This window comes from Fusarium pseudograminearum, chromosome 4, assembly GCF_000303195.2.
Source record: "Fusarium pseudograminearum CS3096 chromosome 4, whole genome shotgun sequence".
NCBI lineage: Eukaryota > Fungi > Ascomycota > Sordariomycetes > Hypocreales > Nectriaceae > Fusarium > Fusarium pseudograminearum.
The window spans coordinates 5829085-5851464 of record NC_031954.1 but is presented as its reverse complement, the minus strand read 5'-3'; the positions used below and the strand labels follow the sequence as shown (position 1 = coordinate 5851464).

At 49.0% G+C, this 22380-nt stretch overlaps 11 protein-coding genes across 11 annotated transcripts; 7 read left to right on the top strand and 4 right to left on the bottom strand.

The window, feature by feature from the left end:
* Positions 1 to 525: 525 nt before the first annotated feature.
* Positions 526 to 1271, top strand: FPSE_05931 (uncharacterized protein; the record flags this gene model as incomplete). The annotated part of the gene is made up of 2 exons (XM_009259049.1): positions 526 to 806; positions 869 to 1271. 2 exons carry the CDS (start codon positions 526 to 528, stop codon positions 1269 to 1271), a joined length of 684 nt encoding a protein of 227 aa, XP_009257324.1.
* Positions 1272 to 1623: 352 nt separating this feature from the next.
* FPSE_05932 (uncharacterized protein) lies at positions 1624 to 2332 on the bottom strand (the record flags this gene model as incomplete). The annotated part of the gene is made up of 4 exons (XM_009259050.1): positions 1624 to 1680; positions 1734 to 1878; positions 1928 to 2128; positions 2184 to 2332. The coding sequence occupies 4 exons, from the start codon at positions 2330 to 2332 to the stop codon at positions 1624 to 1626; spliced, it is 552 nt and encodes a 183-aa protein (XP_009257325.1).
* A 739-nt stretch (positions 2333 to 3071) lies between these two features.
* FPSE_05933 (uncharacterized protein) lies at positions 3072 to 3616 on the top strand (the record flags this gene model as incomplete). The annotated part of the gene is made up of 3 exons (XM_009259051.1): positions 3072 to 3193; positions 3250 to 3357; positions 3418 to 3616. The coding sequence occupies 3 exons, from the start codon at positions 3072 to 3074 to the stop codon at positions 3614 to 3616; spliced, it is 429 nt and encodes a 142-aa protein (XP_009257326.1).
* Positions 3617 to 4530: 914 nt separating this feature from the next.
* FPSE_05934 (uncharacterized protein) lies at positions 4531 to 5781 on the top strand (the record flags this gene model as incomplete). Its single annotated transcript, XM_009259052.1, has 4 exons — positions 4531 to 4556; positions 4610 to 4747; positions 4807 to 4904; positions 4958 to 5781. The coding sequence occupies 4 exons, from the start codon at positions 4531 to 4533 to the stop codon at positions 5779 to 5781; spliced, it is 1086 nt and encodes a 361-aa protein (XP_009257327.1).
* A 250-nt stretch (positions 5782 to 6031) lies between these two features.
* FPSE_05935 (uncharacterized protein) lies at positions 6032 to 7440 on the top strand (the record flags this gene model as incomplete). The annotated part of the gene is made up of 3 exons (XM_009259053.1): positions 6032 to 6182; positions 6239 to 6483; positions 6538 to 7440. The coding sequence occupies 3 exons, from the start codon at positions 6032 to 6034 to the stop codon at positions 7438 to 7440; spliced, it is 1299 nt and encodes a 432-aa protein (XP_009257328.1).
* Positions 7441 to 7461: 21 nt separating this feature from the next.
* Positions 7462 to 7929, bottom strand: FPSE_05936 (uncharacterized protein; the record flags this gene model as incomplete). Its single annotated transcript, XM_009259054.1, has 2 exons — positions 7462 to 7561; positions 7619 to 7929. The coding sequence occupies 2 exons, from the start codon at positions 7927 to 7929 to the stop codon at positions 7462 to 7464; spliced, it is 411 nt and encodes a 136-aa protein (XP_009257329.1).
* An 892-nt stretch (positions 7930 to 8821) lies between these two features.
* FPSE_05937 (uncharacterized protein) lies at positions 8822 to 10349 on the top strand (the record flags this gene model as incomplete). Its single annotated transcript, XM_009259055.1, has 2 exons — positions 8822 to 9155; positions 9271 to 10349. The coding sequence occupies 2 exons, from the start codon at positions 8822 to 8824 to the stop codon at positions 10347 to 10349; spliced, it is 1413 nt and encodes a 470-aa protein (XP_009257330.1).
* Positions 10350 to 10583: 234 nt separating this feature from the next.
* On the bottom strand, positions 10584 to 11454 carry FPSE_05938 (uncharacterized protein; the record flags this gene model as incomplete). The annotated part of the gene is made up of 3 exons (XM_009259056.1): positions 10584 to 10717; positions 10785 to 10927; positions 10979 to 11454. 3 exons carry the CDS (start codon positions 11452 to 11454, stop codon positions 10584 to 10586), a joined length of 753 nt encoding a protein of 250 aa, XP_009257331.1.
* Positions 11455 to 12294: 840 nt separating this feature from the next.
* Positions 12295 to 13833, top strand: FPSE_05939 (uncharacterized protein; the record flags this gene model as incomplete). Its single annotated transcript, XM_009259057.1, has 1 exon — positions 12295 to 13833. One exon carries the CDS (start codon positions 12295 to 12297, stop codon positions 13831 to 13833), a length of 1539 nt encoding a protein of 512 aa, XP_009257332.1.
* A 2132-nt stretch (positions 13834 to 15965) lies between these two features.
* Positions 15966 to 19690, top strand: FPSE_05940 (uncharacterized protein; the record flags this gene model as incomplete). The annotated part of the gene is made up of 6 exons (XM_009259058.1): positions 15966 to 16404; positions 16470 to 16736; positions 16785 to 17768; positions 17819 to 19116; positions 19170 to 19575; positions 19629 to 19690. 6 exons carry the CDS (start codon positions 15966 to 15968, stop codon positions 19688 to 19690), a joined length of 3456 nt encoding a protein of 1151 aa, XP_009257333.1.
* Positions 19691 to 20291: 601 nt separating this feature from the next.
* Positions 20292 to 21738, bottom strand: FPSE_05941 (uncharacterized protein; the record flags this gene model as incomplete). Its single annotated transcript, XM_009259059.1, has 3 exons — positions 20292 to 20337; positions 20393 to 21574; positions 21629 to 21738. The coding sequence occupies 3 exons, from the start codon at positions 21736 to 21738 to the stop codon at positions 20292 to 20294; spliced, it is 1338 nt and encodes a 445-aa protein (XP_009257334.1).
* Between the last annotated feature and the right edge of the window lie 642 nt (positions 21739 to 22380).

Sequence of the window (22380 nt, the reverse complement as noted above, 5' to 3'; positions counted from 1 at the left end):
CAACCTTGAGACTTGGCTGAAGATCAATGCCATTTGACTCTGCTTTGGTTGTAAATCTCCCGCTTCCCTTCTCCAATCCTCTGTCTTTTCCCCTTGCCTTTTCCCCCTTGCCCTACAAGGCCCGAGTGTGTGGCACCAAGGCGGATCCTCGGAGTACTAAAGCCGTTGTCATTTCCTTTTTTCACCTCTGAAAAGGTAAGTGTTTCGACAATTAGCGCCATCACTATCTAAGCGACCTCCGAAGGATTCACTCACTCAATTACAATGATTGGACAGGTGACTCTCAGGCCCTTTTGTCAGGACTGACACGGTAGGCAGGCAGGAAGGTAGTTACTAGTGTACTCTGTAAGAAAATGGGTAAAAGGAGATCGTCTGCCTCTTTATTGTCTTGCGTTGACTACTATCGTTGTTTTTGAAGCATCTACAGTCGATCTTTTACCTTCGTTTTCAGGTCCAACCCAATACATTCTTTTCATCACTCAACTACTACCACTCGTTAATAATAAACAAATACAACCCGTCAAAATGGTTCGATCTCTTGCTCTTTTCGCTGGCGCCATTGCCACTGTCGCCGCCGCCCAGGCAACCACCGTCAACTTCTTCCTCCCCGGATTCGATAAACAGGCTCTCGTGGGATCTGTCGTCGCTGTCAAGGGCGAGGCCACTACTGTAGCCATTAGCTGCCCCGATGGAACTGACGCCAGCGAGTGCGGCATCCAGGAAACGCGCACTGTCGTTGGTGGTGCCTCCACCATGGACATTAGCTACTCTTACAGCCCTCCTGAGGAGTACGGCGGTGGTTACATGTAAGTATCTGCATCGTTACAGAGCTGGTGCTCGCGAAAGTACTTAACTAACATATCTTCAGGGATAACAGAACTGGCTGCAAACTGGACCCCAAGAAGGATGTGGCCATCTGCTCTGCCGAGGCAACAAACGTCATTTCTGGTTCTACCGAGTCCATGGCCGCCACAACTGCTCTCAGCGGATACAAGCAGCTCATCATGCCCATCACCATCACTGCCGGCGCCGAGAAGCTGAACGGTGACGCCGCCACTGCCACTGCCTCTGCCACTGGCTCCGAGGCCACCACTGCCGACAAGCCCAAAGACACTGCTGCCCAGTCTACTGGTTCTGCCACTACTTCCGGCGCTGATGCTGATGCCACTCCATCTCCCGTTGAGTCTGACAACGCTGCCGGTCCCATGGTGACCCAGAACGCCATCCTGGCTGTCGCTGCCATTGTCGGTGGTGCTGCCATGCTGCTGTAAAAGTCTCAAACGAGAAGGAAAGATGATGATTTGGTAACACGTTAAGCAGTAATGATATCTAATTAAAGCCATTCAATTCCATGACAAATCATGCATGCCATTCCAGTCGAGGATCATTCAGGGAGTGTGCCTTTATTTACCGTGATAACGTTCCTTCCAACACCCAAATCAGTTTATCGCAACAAAGTACAAGACTGAACTTGTCCTTAAAAAAAATGTAAAGCAACTCGATAAAATGCATAGCAGCGCATTAAAGCAAAGTCCAATCTGTTTAACGCATGCAAAAAATGAAAGCAGTAAACAAGCAAAGCCAAGGGTATCATATGCTTGCATAAAATGACGGGGCATTAATTCAAGTGCGGTCTTCTCTTCCATCAAGCCAGCTGGTGCACTGTATACATCGGATAGACTGAAAAGAGTCAGTTCATGCTTGCTTATACTATCGTGTTTTTCAGAACTCACCTTCTCGTTGATGCGTTGTCTGCAATACTTGCACTTCTTAGTATGCTTGATGATGGGCTCGGACGAGGCAAGCTGCCACAAGTGGGCGAGTCCATACAAGGCGATACCCAGTACAAGGAAGGATATCATTTGACTGACAAACGATCTGTTTTTGTTAGTTGCTATAAAGAACAATACTGGGTCTTATTACTCACCCATAAGCTAGGACAACAGCACCGTCATCTTGTGCTTGGTGCAATGTGTTATAGCCCGTGGTTGTGTTGTAGTTGGGTCCCCTTTGCAGAACGGCAAACTTCTCCTCTATGTTCTTGTTCAATGGCAGGATAATTGAGATGGGCGGCATGAGCACATCGCTCACAAATGACTTTACCAAGTCGGTGAAGGCAGCCGCAAGACTGTTTTGATCCGTGTTAGTTATCAGAGTAGAAATAAATGGGTCGGACCTCTTACATCAAACCAACGGCAATCTTGAGAATGTCATCCTGGAAAGCAAAGTCGACGAATCCATCCCAGAAGCGCTTAACTCTCTTGTGACCTCGGCCAAGGAGTGACTCGGACTCGCCAGAGCCGGACTCTTCATCGGGGAAGCGACCAGGCATGTTGCGATAGCTTGGGCGTGAAGTTCTCCAAAGACCAGACAGCCAGGACATGGGCTACAATTTGTGAGATGAGATGATTGATGAGGGGAAAGAGGACTTGGAGAATTTCGATGCTTTTGTTTCGGTCATGGCAGCCTGAAGACGGGTCCTCGCTACTGGTATTCATCCAATGTCAGTTAGACACGCGCTTCACGCGGTTGATATGTCAGTGACGTCATGGACGCCAAGGGTCTAGCTATAGGGTAATCAAGTCGACGATGGTTTGTCTTTGTTTGCATGTTTTACTATATTCTTGCAGGTTAAAGAGTATTGTATCGATGATATTGAGTTGAGTTCTCATGAAAATACCCTCTGATAACGAAACCAGTATATGCACCTACCTGCCTGTGCGAGCAGCTGTTCCAAGTTTTTAGGCTATCATGATATATTGACCGTCGTGAATGTACGTTGGTTAAGCTATACCAGAGCTTATAAACTCAACTTGTGCATGTTAACTTGATGGAACTAGGAGTCGTTATTGAGAAATCTTCTGATAGCACTTATTGACTTGTATATAAAAATATCATGAGTTCCGAAATCAGTCATGAACTTCTTGTGCTGATAGTCTGATTGGCCAATCGAGACCTCTGTATCCACAGCAAGGAAGAAGCGTCAGAACTAACTATTAGAAATCCAGACTCCCCATAACTACTCATCAAACATTGTATTATATAAAAACACAACTTTCAAAACTCACAAAATGACCTCTCCTTTCCGCATTTTGCGACCTATCTCCCAGGCTGCCCGATCTGGCGTCGCTTCTGTCGCAACCCGACCTTTCCACACCACAGCAGCACGATTCGCCGTCCAGGATATCAAGACGTGAGCTTGGGAGATACACCAGACAAAACCCCAGCAAAGCTAACTCAGCCCGACAGAACCAAGGAGTTCAAGGACCTCGTTTCCGCAACAGACAAGGCTGTCCTTGTTGACTGCTTTGCTACCTGGTGTGGTCCTTGCAAGGCTATTTCCCCCATCCTCAGCAAGTAAGAGTTCACACATGCAGCAAACGTCCTCGGATTCTCAGACTAACATGCCCAACTTAGGCTTTCTGAACAGCCTGCTCTTTCTGATAACATTGAGTTTGTCAAGTTTGATGTTGATGAGCTGCCTGACCTGACTGCTGAGTTAGGCGTTCGCGCCATGCCAACTTTCTTCGTCTTCAAGGGCGGCAAAAAGGTCGACGAGCTGGTCGGTGCTAACCCCCAGGCTCTTCAGTCTATGCTTGCCAAGCATGCTAGTTAAGCTGTTCTATTGCTTTGCCATCTTGTATTCTATGTCTGGATTCACAAGATAGAACTTGTGGAATGTGACCTGGCTCATATGGGCTATCTATAAAATGAAGCGCAAGAGGTAACTCTGTATATTAGCATAGCTAGACTTTGCAATTGAGCATTGGTAACTTGGCCATGTTGTATCTGGCCCAGTGGGTAGCAGAAAAGTTGAACTCTCAAGTTTTGGTGTACAAAATAAATAGCCTAAAAAGTATAGTCTAAGTAGCATAAGCTGATCTACTAATTTCGTCTCTTATGCTTCCAGCAGCCAATTTTTCTGATACCATGAGGCTGGCCACATATACTCACTCTTGAGCCTCACGTTAATCAATAGCCGTGTCACAAATTGTATTATAGTCTCGGTTAGAAGTGGTTCAGCCAACCAACTTGCTCTCATCCGGCCTTCTACTTCCAGTATAGACGAAAACAAGCGGAGGTGGAAGGCCGTAATGTATGGTATCACAGAAGATCATACGGTCAATGTCATTTGCGCCCGGGAAACATCAAAAAGTTGGAAAGGCGTCTCAAAATCAATACGATTGGTCAAGTACAACTTGGAGTAAACATTTCACTCCAACACCCTTATCTTGACATTGCATCTTCAGCTATCTTGTGGAGGCGATCCCGGTTTCGGCGGGTCCCCGCGGGAAACTTGACTGGTACAGACCAATCAGAAAGACCAATTCGGCCGGTTTAGCAACCGGGACTTCAAATAGGAACCGAGGGGACGGTCAGTATAAGGTCATGAGATAAGTTAAATTGATGTAACAACCTCAAATTTATTATCTATCTTTTTAGACTTGGTTTATTTTAATATCCATTTAATTCTTCCAAACTAAACCTCAATCTGTTTCAAACCAAGCAAGTTTCGTGACAACCATCAACATGGCCAACACAATCGTCGTCGTTGGGTGAGTCCCGTAGTCGGAGTTCTACATGGCAACAACAAACTAACATGAAGCAGCGCTGGCGTTTCTGGCCTGACATCGGCCTACCTTCTATCCAAGAACAAGGGAAACAAGATCACAGTCGTTGCTAAGCATATGCCCGGTGATTACGACATTGAATATGCCTCGCCTTTTGCTGGAGCCAATGTTTGCCCGTAAGTCCCAGCAAACATATCTGATACTATACTCCTGAGAATTACTTACCATGTTCCAGAATGGCTACACAAGAAAACAGCAGATGGGAACGCCGAACATGGGTAGAGTTCAAGAGACTCTGCGAGCAGGTCCCCGAGGCTGGTATTCACTTTCAAAGTGCGACATCACACCTTGTTTCGCAAATACAGTACCTGACTAACACCTTGTAGAGTGTCACATTGCAAGAAGAAAGAAGGATGTGGAAGAAGCAAAGAGCAGCACCTTCCCTGACGCCTTGTTTCAAGAAGAGCCATGGTACAAGGAGTTGTTCGAGGACTTCCGAGAGCAGAACCCAAATGAAGTCACCCGCGGATACGACTCAGGCTGCGAGTTTACATCTGTCTGCATCAACACCGCTATCTACCTTCCCTGGCTAGCAGGTCAATGCCTCAAGAATGGTGTTGTTCTCAAGCGAGCCAGCCTCACCGACATCAGCCAGGCCAAGAAACTGAGCCACATGGGCAACGTTCCCAACATCATCGTCAACGCCACGGGTCTAGGATCCCTCAAGCTCGGTGGTGTCAAGGATGAGACTATGGCGCCTGCTCGTGGACAGATCGTGGTGGTGCGAAACGAGAGCACACCCATGCTTATTACATCCGGAGTTGAAGATGGTGGCAGTGACGTGATGTACCTGATGCAGCGAGCAGCTGGAGGCGGTACGATCCTGGGTGGAACCTACGATGTTGGAAACTGGGAGTCCCAGCCAGATCCCAACATCGCTCAGCGCATTATGCAGCGCATTGTTGAAGCCCGCCCAGAAGTTGCGGACGGTAAGGGTGTCAAGGGATTGAGTATTATCCGACACGCTGTTGGGCTACGACCGTGGCGAAAGGGTGGTCTCCGACTTGAGGAAGAAAAGCTAGATGATGAGACATGGATTGTGCACAACTATGGCCATTCAGGTTGGGGATATCAAGGCTCGTATGGCTGTGCCGAGGGTGTGGTTGAATTGGTCGACAAGGTTGGTAAGGGTGCCAAGGCAAAGTTGTAGACTGTTTCAAGCGACTTGGTAGCGGGAACAAAATTTGGCTTTGGTTGATAAAAACTCAAGTTGTATTGTCATTTTTTCTTCTTCTCTTCGTAGTATTGTGACTATTTTGAATACAATTTGGTGACAATGTTTAGTTTATGCATTTCGCGGGGCCCCGCATTTCCACAGCTGTCATGAACCCCTAGACCCAGAGCTCAGAAGTTTCCCTTCTCCAACTTTCACAGGCCAGCGACGTCTTCGAATCGACAAAATGGCAGATTCTGCGCCTGGTGCTCTCGCGCGAGGCACCCGATTCGTTAGGAACGTTTTGACCGGCCAACATGCGCTCTCCAAACTCATCCCCGTCGCGCTCTGGCTCGCCGACGCGGTGGGCACTAGTCTGATCATCTGGAAAGTCCCATGTACGATGCGCCCGACTCTCTGAGAGCCCAGGACAAAGCTAATTTTGTGTGCGCAGACACCGAGATCGACTGGGTGGCATACATGCAACAGGTTTCACAATTCATCTCCGGCGAACGAGACTACACCAAGATCGAGGGCGGCACGGGTCCCCTCGTGTACCCGGCTGCCCATGTCTACACTTTCACAGGACTCTATCATATCACGAATGAGGGCGAGAATATCTTCCTCGCACAACAAATCTTCGGTGTCCTGTATATGGCGACATTGGCAGTGGTCATGCTTTGCTATTGGAAAGCCAAGGTAGGCCACGGTGGCAGGTCGCTTTTTAAGATGTGACTTACTGATATTCCTTAGGTACCTCCGTACATGTTCGTCTTTCTGATCGCCTCGAAACGATTGCACAGCCTTTTTGTCCTGCGATGTTTCAATGACTGTTTCGCCGTCTTCTTCCTATGGCTCAGCATCTACTTTTTCCAGCGTCGAAATTGGACTTTTGGAAGTCTGGCATATACCTGGGGTCTAGGAATCAAGATGTCGCTATTGTTGGTCCTTCCTGCTATTGGCGTTATTCTTTTGCTAGGAAGAGGTTTCTGGCCCGGTCTACGTCTCGCATGGCTTATGGCACAGGTTCAGTTTGCGATTGGAATTCCTTTCATCATGAAGAACTCTCGTGGTTATGCGGCTCGAGCTTTTGAGCTGTCGCGCGAGTTCAAGTTCGAATGGACGGTCAACTGGCGCATGTTGGGCGAGGATGTCTTCCTCAGCAAGCCTTTTGCTATATTCCTTCTCGCTTGCCATGTCACAGCACTTCTGGTTTTCATTTCCCAGAGATGGCTGCAACCAACTGGACGGCCTCTTTCTGCCATGATACCTTCCTTCTTGCAGCTCAAGTCTCCGTTCACTCTGCAGGAGCAGCTTCGAATCTCCCACTATGTCACCCCCGAGTATGTCATGACAACGATGCTCTCTGCCAACGTCATTGGCCTCCTATTTGCGAGATCGCTCCATTACCAATTCTATGCCTATCTCGCGTGGGCATCACCCTACCTCATCTGGCGAGCCACAGAAGATCCCTTCATTGTGCTGCTTATCTGGGCTGCGCAGGAGTGGGCCTGGAACGTCTTCCCAAGCACCGACCTCAGCTCTCGCGTCACTGTGGGTGCGATGCTTGCGACGGTTGTGTTGGCGTATCGCGGGACAGCCAGGCTTGCTGTTCCCCCTTCTCAGGCTAGGAAAATCGAAGCCAAGAAAAAATAGATATGGATCTAAAGTGCAGCCTCACTCATCTTCGGAGTCACTTGGGGGCATTTTGCCGACATTGGATTCTTCTTCGGAATCGCTGAAGTCATATGTGCTCTTCTTGACAAATTCCTTGGGCCTATAATAGATCTCATTAGCCTAGTTCATTTCACGCAGCATAGATCTGTAGACATACCAATAGGACTGTTTGCGCCAAGCCTTCTCGTCTCGGACAACATTCACAATCTCTCCATCTGCTCGAGTGTCCTCTTTGCTATCTTGGTATATCTCGGCCAGAACGAAGCCGCCGCGCTTGATCCAGATGGTGTTTCGAAATCGTTGTGCCAATTCCAACATCAGGGTTTTGGTATTTGGGAGCTCGCAGGTGTACAGGTTGTTTCCCTCGGGCTTGACAACACGAACAAGGGACTGGTTGGGCTCGAGAGCGTCAGGCGGTGTCAGGGCAGCCTCAGCGGCCGCAAGTACGTTTCTCTTAGGGCGTCCCATTGTGAAGTTTGCTATTAAAGACTTTCGCAAAGTGTTGGACTTTTTTTTCTCCTGCTATGATAAAAATGTGGAGGGGTTGCTTTGGAGGGGCAGATACTGGGTACAGCGATATGTGAACCTTGGTGGACTTATACTTCAAGTATCGATATATCCGATTTTCTATGAACCGTACCGGACTTACTACATTGGGACTCTCCGGCTGGCTTCAACTGCTGTTCTCATGATGCCATGAACATAAATCTTTCTTATGCTTTTATGCTGTGTTATGATTCAACGTGGCCATCTTTTTGACCGCTAGAACTTCCGAGGTATGGTGGTACTGTAACCTTGACTGGATGCTGGGGTTGTAACCCGAAGCAGCAATACCACCAAATTATTATCATAACTTGAGCACGGCAGGAAGATGGTGGTCATTTTGTCAGCAAAGCCTCATGAATCGATAGCCAATCGGGTCTTTTAGGATTCCACTTCAATGTTGCTGCATTGTAAGTCTGCAACTAACTGCACCAGGGCCAGGGTCTGGTATCGTGGGTAAATTATTCGGCAGCTTATGCTATTGGTCTGTCGCTTCTGTTTCGCCTCGTCTGCTAAGTGGGTTCAACTTGACTTACAGTCCTTGAATGGTGCTTCCTTCGTCTATTGCTGGATGTATACTACCTGATGGAGGCATTCCACCATCAAAGGAATGTTTCGGGTGCAAAGATGAGTGACCGAGTAACCTAAGTATTGATTTATTACAAATCCTATGATGGCTCGGTTAAGCACCAGTGCATATATCAAGAAATCACAGCCATGTCCGAATCCAATTATACTCTTCTGTCATCTTGTATATCCTTACCACATACTCTGACTACCTCTATCTATCAAAGCCATCGAGAGACGCTCATACAGCATGGAAGCTTCAATGCTCTCGGGCCTCGTTGCAGTTGAACCTGCCCTTGCTAAATCCCAAGATGATGACCTCTATCGACCTTTGACAGCACCCCCAAAAACAGTCCCAAGAATGCCCATTGGTGCATCTCAAAGAGAATCGTTCGAACTCCATGATATTCCAATCCGAGATGATCGCACAAGAGACGCATCCTCTGCCAACGCCAGCAATGACCTTGAAATGAGTCGACCCAACACTCCAGACTCCAATACCGAAGTTGTCGAAGTTCTATCTACCTTTTGGAACCCATTTATGAACCGTTTCAGAGCCCTTTTCGGCTGCCTTGCGCAGCTGGGTAATGCACTTAGCGATGGCGCAGCTGGCGCATTGATTCCATACATGGAAAAGTATGTTGTCTAAACCTGAGATCCAATGGTAGTAGCTAACCAGTTCAAGATATTATGACATAGGGTACGGCACGGTATCTCTAATTTTTGTCGGGCAAGCTATTGGATTCATCGCTGCCGCCGTATTCTTAGACGTCCTGCGAGCCAAACTTGGTCGAGCCAAGCTCCTCGGGCTGGGCCAAGCCCTGGTCACTTTGGCCTACATACCTATTATCTGCGGAGCGCCCTTTGGAGTTGTCGTCGTCTCCTTTTTCTTCATCGGCTTCAGCATTTCGGTCAACGTCGCCATTGGAAATCTCTTCTTTGGCGGGCTCCGAAACGGAACATTCATGCTTGGTATCCTCCATGGTACTTATGGAATAGGGGGAACGATTGGACCGTTAATCGCCACTGCACTTGTCACAGCTGCCAATGCAGTATGGAACCGATACTACATCATCACATGTGCTCTAGGTGCCGTGACTTTTGTTCTGGGAACCTGGGCATTCTGGACATACGAAAAGGAGATGAGTCCTGCAACACGTCAGAGAGAGACATCCCAGGCAGGAGAGTCAATGATGAACAGCATGTTCCTCGCTATGAAGCTGCGCATCGTATTTCTGGGTTCTCTCTTCATCTTTGCCTACCAGGGAGCTGAAGTTTCCATCTCAGGTTGGGTCATCTCTTTCCTCATCGAAGACCGTGATGGTGACCCTTCTTCGGTCGGTTATGTAACAGCAGGCTTTTGGGCAGGCATCACAATTGGCCGCTTTCTCCTATCTGCCCCTGCTCAGCGAATAGGCGAGAAGAAACTCGTCTACTTCCTCACCATCGGCGCACTGGCTTTTGAACTTCTTGTTTGGTTCGTGCCGAACATTGTAGGCAACGCCATCGCTGTCTCTATTGTCGGTCTCTTCCTTGGCCCTATCTACCCATGCGCTGCGGCGGTCTTCCTTCGTGGCATGAGCCGACGTGAGTCTCTCAGTGGAATCGGGACAATCAGTGCTTGTGGTAGTGCCGGAGGAGCGGTTGCGCCTTTCATAACCGGTCTCCTTGCTCAGGCCGTTGGCACATTTGTACTCCACCCTATTGCGATTTTTCTTTTCATTGTCATGCTGGTGTGCTGGTACTTTCTCCCCACAGAGGATAAGAGAACTGAGTAACAAGCTACAAATCCGAAGTAACATGATTAGTAGGAGTACCGAAGGACATGGTTTGGTGAGACGGGTCTGGGATATACTGCGAATCGTTTTAGATTGACCAATTCTACCCAAAATCTATACAAGATCTATCATATAATCCGTGTAGATAGTTGTATCTAATTCTTTATCCTCTATGCCTCTATGCAACCACAGACACTAAAGCATTCCATTTCCTTCTAAATCATAAACAAATATTTAAATACGACCGCGGGCAGCATCCTTGACAGATACGGTACCAGCCGCAATGTCCTTGACGGTCTGAGTGATGCTAGACCAATCACGGAATGTGACAAAGGGAACGTTCTCGTTCTCACACCAGGTGACAAGATCTGTAGAGGACCGATTAGCATTTACTTTTGCATTCAAGCGAGTGCCCAAAGTCATGATTGCACACACCCTTATCAGCCTTGGCGAACAACAAGTCGGTTTCCTTAGCGGCAGAAAGATCGGAAACACCATCACCTGCGTAGAACATAGTAGGTCGGTCAGGTAGCGAAGAGTACTTGCGGATCTCGATAGACTTGTCATGGCCGTGGATGCTATTTTAATCAGTATGGGATAGAGTACTAAGGTTACACATGTAAACATACCTGTCGTCGTGGAACTCAATTCGCCAGCCGCCCTCGTCCTTCAGAGTCTTGCCCTCTCGCGCTGTGACATAGTTGCTCACGATTTGAATGTCCCAGCCAGGACCGAGAAGAGTATCCAGAAGAGCACGAATGACAGGCTCCATACCACCACTAAGGATGACGATAGGAACGTTGTTCTGTTGCGCCCAATCGTAAAACTCCTTGAAGCCGGGGTCGAGCTTGATGTTCTTGAGGAGGATGTCGACACACTCGTCAAAGGGAGTCTTGATGCTGTCAAGCATCTCGACAAAGCTGTCGCGGAAATGCATCTTTCCAAAGAGAACGTCCTTGTTAAGCTGACGACGGCGCTCAACACCGAAGCCAAGGTTGTCGGTCATGTAGTCATTAGAATCGGCGGTGGTGACGGTGCCGTCAAAGTCGGTAAAGAAGATGAACTTGGGGTTGTTCTTAAGAGCTGGTGTGTTGGAAGAAGCCATGATGAAGGTCTGGAGGTGTTATTTGTGTAGTTTTTTGATATGAATAGATTGTGAGTTCAGCCCGTGCTTGAATAGTCTGGATAAAAGCCAAAAGAATGAGTCAATGGCCTGTCGTTGGATCGTACTTTAATAAAGACTGAATGTTCTTGTTGGAGGAAGATATGACAGAACGCAATAAAATGGCGGGGGAGGGGCATAAGTTTTCATGAGAGACAAACACAACAAGAGAGATCAGCAAGAATAAAAACACCTGCTATTATCTGGTCAAGCTGATTGGGTATTGATATTTAGAGATTCTGACTAGTTCAGCGAATAGTAATATCAATCGCGTACTGTATATAGCAGAAAACACCGCATACTCTGCCTCTAGGTACTTACTAAGGAGGTACAGCAGCAGGTTGTTATCAGTACCAGTATCAGTATTCCATGTACAATCCTTTAACCGTCTTGGCCTTTTGGTTGGAGCGACTCCAGTGTCGTCATCTCATGACTCTGACCGCTGCAGTATGAAATTAGTGCCCCTCCACACTTATTCTCCTTGCAATTGCTCTGAAGCATGGACTAGAGAAGAGCCTAGCTCGCAATGTTTTGACAGAACCCTGGTAATTCTGAGTCAAGCGTGATGACACACCCCGCTGCGTTGTACTTGGACAACAAAGGCGGTGACTATATCTGGCATTGCCCCGATGGCAGAAAAAGCCCGGGCACGGAGCCGGCTGTAGCTCCAACGGCTCGGCCCATGCGTTCGTCACCTCAACATTTATTTTCCAAGGCTTGAGGGAACCCGCTCATCAACGACGACGTCGTTGCTGTATCGTACCCAAGCTTCCTCTGGTCGCCATGCAGCCGTTCGCTCGTCCAGCGGCAAGGCTTGTCTGGAGCCATGCGCGAATAGGACTAGACCGGACCACGAGGCCGAGCAAGTCATGTTGGGAACCCTCGATATTTCAGAACTCAACAATACGAATGCGATGCAACATAAGAGCCATTGGCCCGCAATCACGACCCTATTCAACAGAGAAACCACCGAAAGATTCAGATTCCAACTCCCGGACAAATAAAGACGTCGAGGCTGAGCTCGAATCCATTCTCAAACCTCGGCCAAACATTTTAAAGGAGCTTCAACCCCCTGTCGAAAGACCAAAATTGGAAGACGTCAAGTCGACTCCTGAAGATGCCATCCCCAAAGACACCAAACCCGAGATGCCCAAAATTGAAGAGGCCAAGCCCGAACCCACAAAACACGACGATGCTGCTCAACCACAAGAACCCCCCTCAACTACTGATAGCCTCCAAGTTCTCCGTGACCGCGCACAACACCGTGTCAGCGAATTGAAGGAGAGATTCAGCCATGCTATGGATACACTTCAATACCGAGCGATGAACGCTTCTCAGACACTCAATGATATCACTGGATACACCAGCATTGAGGTCATCAAAGGCCAAAACGCTAAGCTTGAGGCCGCACTTGCAGAGGCTCATGAGCTGGTTCGAACTGCTCGTCAAGAATACAAGACATCGAACGCCAGCCGAGCTGCAACGCAACGTGAAGTCACAACCCTGCTGGCAAGAAAGGATAGCTGGTCACCGATCGATCTTGAGCGGTTTACCGAGTTGTACCGAGCAGACCACACCCTTGAGGGCAAAGTGGCATCGTCCCAAGAAACTTTGACAGAAGCCGAGATCGAAGAGCAACGCTTGAGCCAGCAACTCAATGCAGGTATCCTAAAGCGTTACCATGAGGAACAAATCTGGAGCGACCGTATTCGAAGGGCGAGTACCTGGGGTACATGGGGTCTAATGGGCATGAACTTCTTGTTGTTTGTTGTCCTGCAGTTCGTGGCAGAGCCCTGGAAGAGAAAGAGATTAGTCAGAGGCGTTGTGGCCGAGGAAAAGGCCGTGCTTGAAGAGGTTCGTGGTGAGCTTGAGCAAGTCAAGCTTGCCATTGAGACCCGAAACCAACCTGCTGCCGCTACCGCTTTGGCTTCTGCTGTTAAAGCGACCCGCGAGGCAGAGGTCGAGCCAATTGCTAAGATCGTGGAGTCGGAAGACGTACCAACTGAAAGTCTTTTCACAGCCGAGGAGACACATACCAGTGAGGTACCTGTTTCGACGCCCGTTGAGCCAGCAACCGAGACGCCTCTTCCGGAGATTCTGCCAATGAGGACTTGGCCGGAAGTCCTCAATGACCCGTCATGGTGGAGGGCCTGGAAAAAACTCTTGCTTGACCCCTTGTGGTGGAGAGCTAAAACAGAAGACCTCTACAGCGAGCGACGGATAGATATGCGCATGAGAGACGCTTCATTGTTGGCGCTTGAGGGAGCGTTGGCTGGAGCTGTTTTTACCGCAAGCATCGCGCTACTAATGGTTCGAAGATGATGATAAGATGTAAGATAGATATAAAGTTAAAGGCAATGTACATTATAATATAACTGTACCTATGGTTACCAAAGAACGATAGGTACCGATCATGAACTGCAGGGCGTGTTGACTGACGTGCCTTGTTGATGAATGACGATGCTTCAAGCAAGTTATCTCTGGCCAATCGGATATAGGTCTATTGCATGACCTGTAGGGCTAGTAGTCGAGATAATCCTGAACGTGATGGCACTAAACCGCTTGAGCTTTGGATACCAATAGTTCTATGCATGTTTGTACCATGCATATTGATTGAAATTGTTTTCTTTGGATGCCGACGCATCATCACTTTACGTAGGGCATTTTCCTCTTGGACATGTCCAGAATCCAGTTCATCATGACATCGAGCTACGGTTGAATACAAACACCCTTGTTGTTCCACGTTCCACCTTCCAGGGTAGCCCTGACGATTAATTTGAACGCGGATGAGGTTTGCGAATGTGATTTGCTAGAGACTGAGATTAACGGTAACTAACACCGAAGGTTTAATGTTTGAGGATTTTGACCGCTTCCTACTTTGCGGTTTTAATCGGAGCTGTAGTTCTTTCATGGCGGGGCTACTGGAGCTGATCCGATTCTAGGACTTTTGAGGATGGGTTTTAGGACTCAGTAACATTCAGTGTAACCTACCTTTGTACCTGGCCTCAAGGTGCACCGTGGGAATAAACAAGCGCACACAGGTAGGTTAGCAGCTGTTTATTTTTGTTATTTCCTGTATTTGCTACATGTTTTGAACCTTTGGCCTACTATCTACTTGTGCATGATATAAGGCTCACGAGTTTACCGTTTCAAAAGGTTGTTTCACAGGCGTTAAAGGTTGATATACTTCATGCATAATGAATCACTGTATCTCATGATGTAAGGTACACAGTCTGAAACTCAATTCATGTAGGACATGGGCTTTGATATCCCATGCAAAAGTGCCTACCCAAACAGACATCCCAATCCAACCAAGCAAGTTCTTGGTGTGATAGAAGGTTGCCTGAGTTATTTGGCCTCGTCTCATTGTAACTCAGCCTCTTTGTACGCGTTATCGTTCACGACTCCAAGTCCTACGTAGGCCAACCGTTTCTACAAAATTATTTTCCATTTCATAACACGAACTGCCTCCAACTCATGTTCAATCCTTTCGCGCACAGCAACTTCGTTTCAATAATTGACCGTTGGGTTCCATTGATAGACCCTTGCATCTGACCCATGCTACAGTGCATACAGTGGCCAACGCCGTTCACTGAGAGCTATGACCTATGCTGCCCAGGCTGCAAAGAACCTGGTCTAAGCTCTTCTACTCTCTTTACCTCACCTTTAGGCTTGGGCATAGCTCGGGACCTGACCTGACCTGATCTGCCTGAGGTGATGGTTGGGCTACCGATGTCTCTTTGACCCTCTCTTTTGCCTATCAAATTCTTTTCAGCTAGCCTCCTTCTGTGTCCCCTGACAGATCAAACAAGCCATATAGTAGTCATTCCGGAACAGAAAGTATTATTTGTTTGCTCAAAATTCCATTGTATGGAACTTTTCAACTTGCCTGGCTTAAGAGCCAGCTTAACTTACCGCTAATCTACTCTAAGGATTTGGAAAAACCCCGCCAAGTTTTAACCCCCCTCCTTCCAGTTCCTCTCCCCTCCCCAATCGCAGGTACTGTACAGGCAGTATCCGTCACTATTCGCTGATGACATCTCCCACCACCAGGCCTTAACTTCCCACCTTCCACCTCCATCCCACTGTAGGTATCTGGCAACGGCTGGGCTTAATAACCTACCCAAACCCTCTCTTCCTCTCTTCCTCCCCTCTACATCTCCACTCGCCAGCTTCGGCTTCATCCACCGGAAGCTCGTAGGCGAACAATCACCAACATATTACGCACCTGCACAAGAACACGCAGCCAGGATCTGTCGTACTTTGTGATTGGTACCCAACTTAACGACACAAGACGTCGACTGTCTTGTCGTCTATTTTACGACCGCTTGCCCGCTTTCCGCTATCGAGGCGTCTTCGGGTTCATTCACCACCTGACATCGCTCGTCTTCTAAGACTTCCCCCCCTCCAACCTCTTGTCGTCCTGCGCAACGCATCGCGCACTCGCCGCCAGAATGAACGACGATGACGCGATTCACAACATCCACAAGAAGATAGAGCGGGAAAAGGCCCTCATCAACGCTGCCAATTCTATGAGGGCACAGACAAACAATGAAGCCGTTAGATCCCGTCTCGACTCCCAGATGCGCGATGGCCGCCGCAACCTCCAGTTTTTCGAGGAGAAGCTTAGGGATATTCAGCTGCGCCGTGTGAACCAAGGTGTTGGAGACATGTCTCTCGGAGGACCTGCTGACGATGCCGGTGGCCCTCCCGCACCACCTCCTAAGGATGCCTCCAGCAATCCCGCGGGAGATAGAGGTTCCTACGGCTCCGGTTCGGGACAGTACAGCCAGGCCGGCGGTGGTTCCGACTTAATGCCCCCTCGTCATCCTTATGCACCGGGACCTGGTGGATCGGGTATCCCTAAGGCACGCCCCAACTTTACCAAGTTAGGTCCGTTGTTGCTATGCCATTTCCTGTCCATAACCAGTTCTGCCCACCATGCTAACAAATCTTAGACTTAATCAAATATGATACGCCGCACCTGGGCCCTCGTATCCAACTCATGTTGTCCCAGATCCAGTTCAAGCTCAATGTCGAGGAGCAGTACCTGAAGGGTATTGAGAAGATGGTTCAACTTTATAGCATGGAAGGTGATCGGAAGAGCAAAGCCGACGCAGCCGCTAGGAAGGTTGAAAGCAAGCAGAAGATTCTACTGTTGAAGCAGGCACTCAAGAGATATGAAGAACTGCATATCGACGCGGACGTCGCGGATGCACAAGATGGTAAGTTGGCGTTGAATGACGTCGAATGCGAAGCTGACAAAGAGTTAGATGATTCAATCAACGCCCCCAACCTCAGGAAGCCCCTCAGTGGACAACTCTCGATTCGAATGATAGCAATCAAGGATGTTGACCATGCTGCGACTGGACGGTTCACGAGAGGTCCCGAGACCTTTATTGCCGTGAAGGTTGAGGATACCGTCATGGCTCGTACGAAAGCGTCCAGGAACGATCGATGGGAGGCTGAGTTCCATACTATCGAAGTCGACAAGGCCAACGAAATCGAGTTGACCGTCTACGACAAACCTGGCGAACACCCCATGCCCATAGGCATGCTCTGGGTTCGCATTTCCGACATTGTTGAGGAAATTCGTCGCAAGAGGATTGAGGCCGAAATGAACAGCTCTGGCTGGGTGTCTGCCGACAGAATGGGCAGCACCAGTGCTGCCCCTACACAGTTCCCGATGAGTCCCTCTTCAGGCTCTTTTGGACCAGGTGCTCAATCTACTGGTGGTGACCAAGGGGATGATACTGGCCCATTCGGAGCTGCTGGTCCCCAGCCTCAGGTGCAAACTGGACCTATCGAGGAATGGTTCAATCTCGAGCCAACTGGACAGATCCAACTTCAGTTGACGTTTAACAAGTCCAACAACAACAGCCGCCCTGCCGACCTTGGTCTTGGTCGAAAGGGTGCCGTTCGTCAACGAAAGGAAGAAGTCCACGAGATGTACGGCCACAAGTTCGTGCAGCATCAGTTTTACAACATCATGCGCTGTGCGCTTTGCGGAGATTTCCTCAAGTACTCAGCAGGCATGCAGTGTGAGGATTGCAAGTATACCTGTCATACGAAGTGTTATTCTAGCGTCGTTACAAAGTGCATCAGTAAGAGTAACGCTGAGACTGATCCCGACGAGGAAAAGATCAACCACCGCATTCCGCACAGATTCAACCCTTATTCCAACATGACAGCAAACTGGTGTTGTCACTGTGGTTACATCTTGCCTTTTGGAAAGAAGAACTGCAGAAAGTGCTCAGGTAAGCATCTACTGAAACCTCCGTTCTACCACGAAGCTAACACAATTCAGAATGTGGTCTTACTGCCCATGCCCAGTGTGTTCATCTTGTCCCCGATTTCTGCGGCATGTCAATGGCCGTCGCCAATCAGATTCTGGACGGCATAAGGACTCAGAAGCAAAGACAAGCCAAGGTTTCTTCACTTTCAGAAAAGACACTTCGACATGGCAAGACTAGCCCGACAAGCACCAGCTCGCCGGCTCCCTCATACTCCAGCACGACTGCTCCTTCTTACCAGTCAGGACCAGTCTCCCCGGAGGCTACAGAGGCCGCCAAGATGATGTACTCGAACCCTTCCACGCCGAGACCTGCCGGCCCTGATCGAACTTCATCCAGCTCCCAAGCTGCGGCTGCAGCATCTGCGGCTATGTCTGGAGGACCTGGTGCGGCCCAACGGCAGAACTCAGACTTTGGGCGCTATAGCGGCGGTTACGATCAACCGCAAGAAGACCCCTATGCTCAAGGAGGTCAATACGGCGCGGGCCAGCAGCGTAAGTACAACCCGGCCGATTATGCGAACGTGAACCCTGGCTACGGAGGACAACAGCCTGCTGCTCAGGCTCAGCGACCTGTACAGCAGCAGCCAGCCCAACAACCTCCTCCCCAGTCACCGCTACCTCCAGTACCGCAACACCAACAACAGCAGCCACAGGCTGCCTACCAACAGCCTGCAGTGCCGGCACATAGCCCTCAGCAACCAGAACCCATGTCTCCTAAGCAGCAGTCAGCGGCTGGTGGTAAGTCCGCTCCCTTGGCTACTGACCCTGGAACTGGCCAGCGTATCGGACTTGATCATTTCAACTTCCTGGCTGTGTTGGGCAAGGGTAACTTCGGTAAAGTTATGTTGGCCGAAACCAAGCGTTCTCGAAAGCTCTATGCCATCAAGGTTCTCAAGAAGGAGTTTATCATCGAGAATGATGAAGTTGAGAGTATCCGTTCTGAGAAGCGTGTATTCTTGGTTGCCAACCGGGGCAGACACCCATTCTTGACCAACTTGCATGCATGCTTCCAAACAGAGACCCGTGTGTACTTCGTCATGGAGTACGTTAGTGGTGGTGATCTGATGTTGCACATTCAGCGAGGTCAGTTCGGTACTAAGCGTGCGCAATTTTATGCCGCCGAGGTCTGCCTGGCGCTCAAGTACTTCCACGAGAACGGTGTTATTTACCGTGATTTGAAGCTTGACAACATTCTTCTCTCACTTGATGGTCATGTCAAGATTGGTGATTACGGTTTGTGTAAGGAGGATATGTGGTATGGCTCGACAACAGGCACCTTTTGTGGTACCCCCGAATTCATGGCCCCGGAGGTAAGTCTTTGACATGTAACTCACACCTGGCCCTTTCCGCTAACACCTGACAGATTCTCTTGGACAAGAAGTACGGCCGTGCTGTCGATTGGTGGGCATTTGGTGTGTTGATTTACCAAATGCTTCTGCAGCAGTCTCCTTTCCGTGGAGAGGATGAGGACGAGATTTATGACGCTATCCTCGCCGATGAGCCCCTGTACCCCATTCACATGCCTCGAGACTCGGTCTCAATTCTCCAGAAATTGCTCACTCGTGAGCCTGACCAGCGACTCGGAAGCGGTCCGACTGATGCCCAGGAGGTGATGAGCCAGCCATTCTTCCGAAACATCAACTGGGATGAGATGTACCACAAGAGGGTGCCGCCGCCTTTCATGCCGCAGATCAAGAGTGCGACAGATACCAGCAACTTCGACTCCGAGTTCACAAGCGTTACTCCCGTTTTGACTCCAGTTCAATCCGGTAAGTTTTGCACGCTTTCATTTCTCTAGGCGCACTGCTAATACGATTTCTAGTTTTGTCACAAGCCATGCAAGAGGAGTTCCGAGGCTTCTCATACACAGCTGATTTTGATTAAACGACTGCATACGAAGATTGACGATTTTGCAATGTTTTACGGAGATGATGGAGCCGCGGTGAGATTAGTAGTGTCTTGTCTATCGGATACCCAGCAGCGATAGTTAAATAGATTACCGGGCACCGCGGGTAGGTGATGTCGGTGCGCGAACTCAGCGTGGACGTCTGGACAAGACGGCCCTTTTCATGTTCGCTCGTTTATAGTGGTTGGCATTCAGGATATAGGTAGTGGACGAGTAAAACGTATGATGGTATGGTCAGAACCATATTGATAGTCAAGCAAGCGTGTTCAGTGGTAGACGAGTATGTTAGACAAGCAGCATATGAATAGTTGTCTTGTTAATAGAAGCAAGAGAGACAAAATGACGGATGACGACGACTTTACATGTCCCAGTATTGACTGTGATACTCAAAACCCATTATCCATCTGTATTGTATATCCTTTCTCTAGCATTCATCAAGTTCCGTTGAGTCTCATTGCTGCAAGTGCACACCCTTAGGTTCAGTTCAATACGGAGATTGGGATGTTTTAGTTATTTTTTTACTATATTTTATATGTTCATCTAAGTATCCATCTCTTTTATCTAGACGTTTCAATATTCTTATGAAGTGTATTCCTTCTGCAGGAGCTTGGCGATAGTGTTGAGCCTGAGGATACAAGTTAGTACAACATTTCATTTTCTGGGGCAATTGTAAGACTTACTGGATGTTGCTGGTACCCTCGTAAATGGCACCGATCTTGCTGTCACGGAAGTACTTCTCGGCAAGACCCTCACGGACAAAGCCCATGCCACCCATCCACTCGATGGCAGAACCACTGACACGTCCAGCAACCTGGGAAGCGTAAAGCTTAGCCATGGCAGCGTCCTTGACAAAGTCCTCACCAGCCTCCTTCTTGCGAGCAGCGGTATAAACGAGAGCGCGAGCCGCAGTGATCTCGGTGTATGCTTGGGCAAGCTGGTGCTGCATGCCCTGGAACTCACCGACCAGAGAGCCAAACTGCTTGCGGTCGTTCCACACGTAGCGGGCAGCGTTGTCGAAAGCACCCAGAGCAAGACCGGTCATCTGAGCAGCGATACCAATTCGTCCCTCGTTGAGGATGCTAATGGCGTACTTGTAACCCTGGCCGCGCTCGCCAAGAAGGTTCTCCTTGGGGATCTCGACATCGTCGAAGTTGATAACGCATGTGCTTGAGGCGCGGATACCCAGCTTCTTCTCCTTCTTGGCGATAGAGAAGCCCTTCATGCCCTTCTCAACGAGGAAGGCAGAGATACCCTTGTAACCCTTGCTGGGGTCAAGGTTAGCAAAGACAATGAAGAGATCAGCCTCCTTAGAGTTTGTGATCCACATCTTGCTGCCATTGATCTTGAAGCCGTCGGCGGTCTCGGTGGCCCTTGTGGCCATTGCAAAGGCATCAGAACCGGAGACGGGCTCAGAAAGACAGAAAGATGCGACAGTGTTTGTCGCAAGGCGTGGGAGCCACTTCTTCTTAATAGCAGTGGAACCGTGCTTGATAATAGCTGTGTTGCAGAGGGTGTTGTGCACATCAACCAACACTGAGACAGAGGGGTCTGCGCGCGCAAGCTCCTCAATACCAATAATGGCGGCGGTGAAGTTCATGCCAGCACCTCCATACTCCTCAGGGATCTCGATACCCATGAGACCCTGCTCAAACAGCTGCTCGACGACAGCTGGGTCCATTTCCTCTGCCTCGTCCATGTCACGCGCGCGAGGAAGAATCACATCTGTGGCGAACTTGGAGACGGTGTCGGCCATAGCTGTCTCGAGCTCAGAAAGGTGGGTGATGGGTGTAGGAGGGATCTCGGAGATGTCGATATGCTCGTTGCGGCGGCATGGCGTTGTAGAGAGAAGACGAGCAGTGTTACTGAGACAAAGAGTTAGCGAGTGCCTTGGTATAGCTAGTTCAAATATTGCTTACAGGTTTGTTCTCGTCATGGAACGAGGAGCAGTGGCTGGCGGGGCGATGCGCTGTGTTAGACTTCGTCCACCTCTGAGCGCAGGGCGCACGACTCGAGTAAACGACGACATTGTGAGGTTTGTGATGTTAGAAAGGGGAGTTTAAGAGCAACGGTGAGTGGTAAGTGATTGTAGGAGGAGGAAAGTTGGCTAAGCTGAAGCGAGGTGCGAGGCGGGTATCTAAGAGACGATCACAAGCCAGACGATCATCGAACAAGACAAGCTTGGTAGAGTGATATGTGATATAAAGGAAGGAGATGAAGAAACGAAAGATATCAGAGATTCAATATGTCAATTATAGCAACCTCGGTATATACAGATCATCCTTTCCTCCCAAGAAGCGTACCCGCGCCTATCTTATACGGCTGAAGCGGTTGAAGAATCTCATTGTTCGGCCTCGACCAGCCGAGGATAACCACCGAGGTCGAGAATGTGTTCGGTTCTACAACGGTAACCTGGCTTGTCAGTTTTGGGGTTCAAAGTGCGGGATGCGGGGAGTGTAAGAGATGCGCCGGCGATTAACCGCTGACGCCAAAGACATGCGGGTCATTGAAGTAGAAAGCCGGGGTTTGATATGAGGATCTTTTAGATGCCAGCATGTGATGGACTTAGCCTCAGGGTATCAGAAAAATCGACCGCTAGAAGCATAAAAGACGAAATTGTTAGATTAGCTTATGCTACTTAGACTATGCTCTTTAGGCTATTTATTTTTGT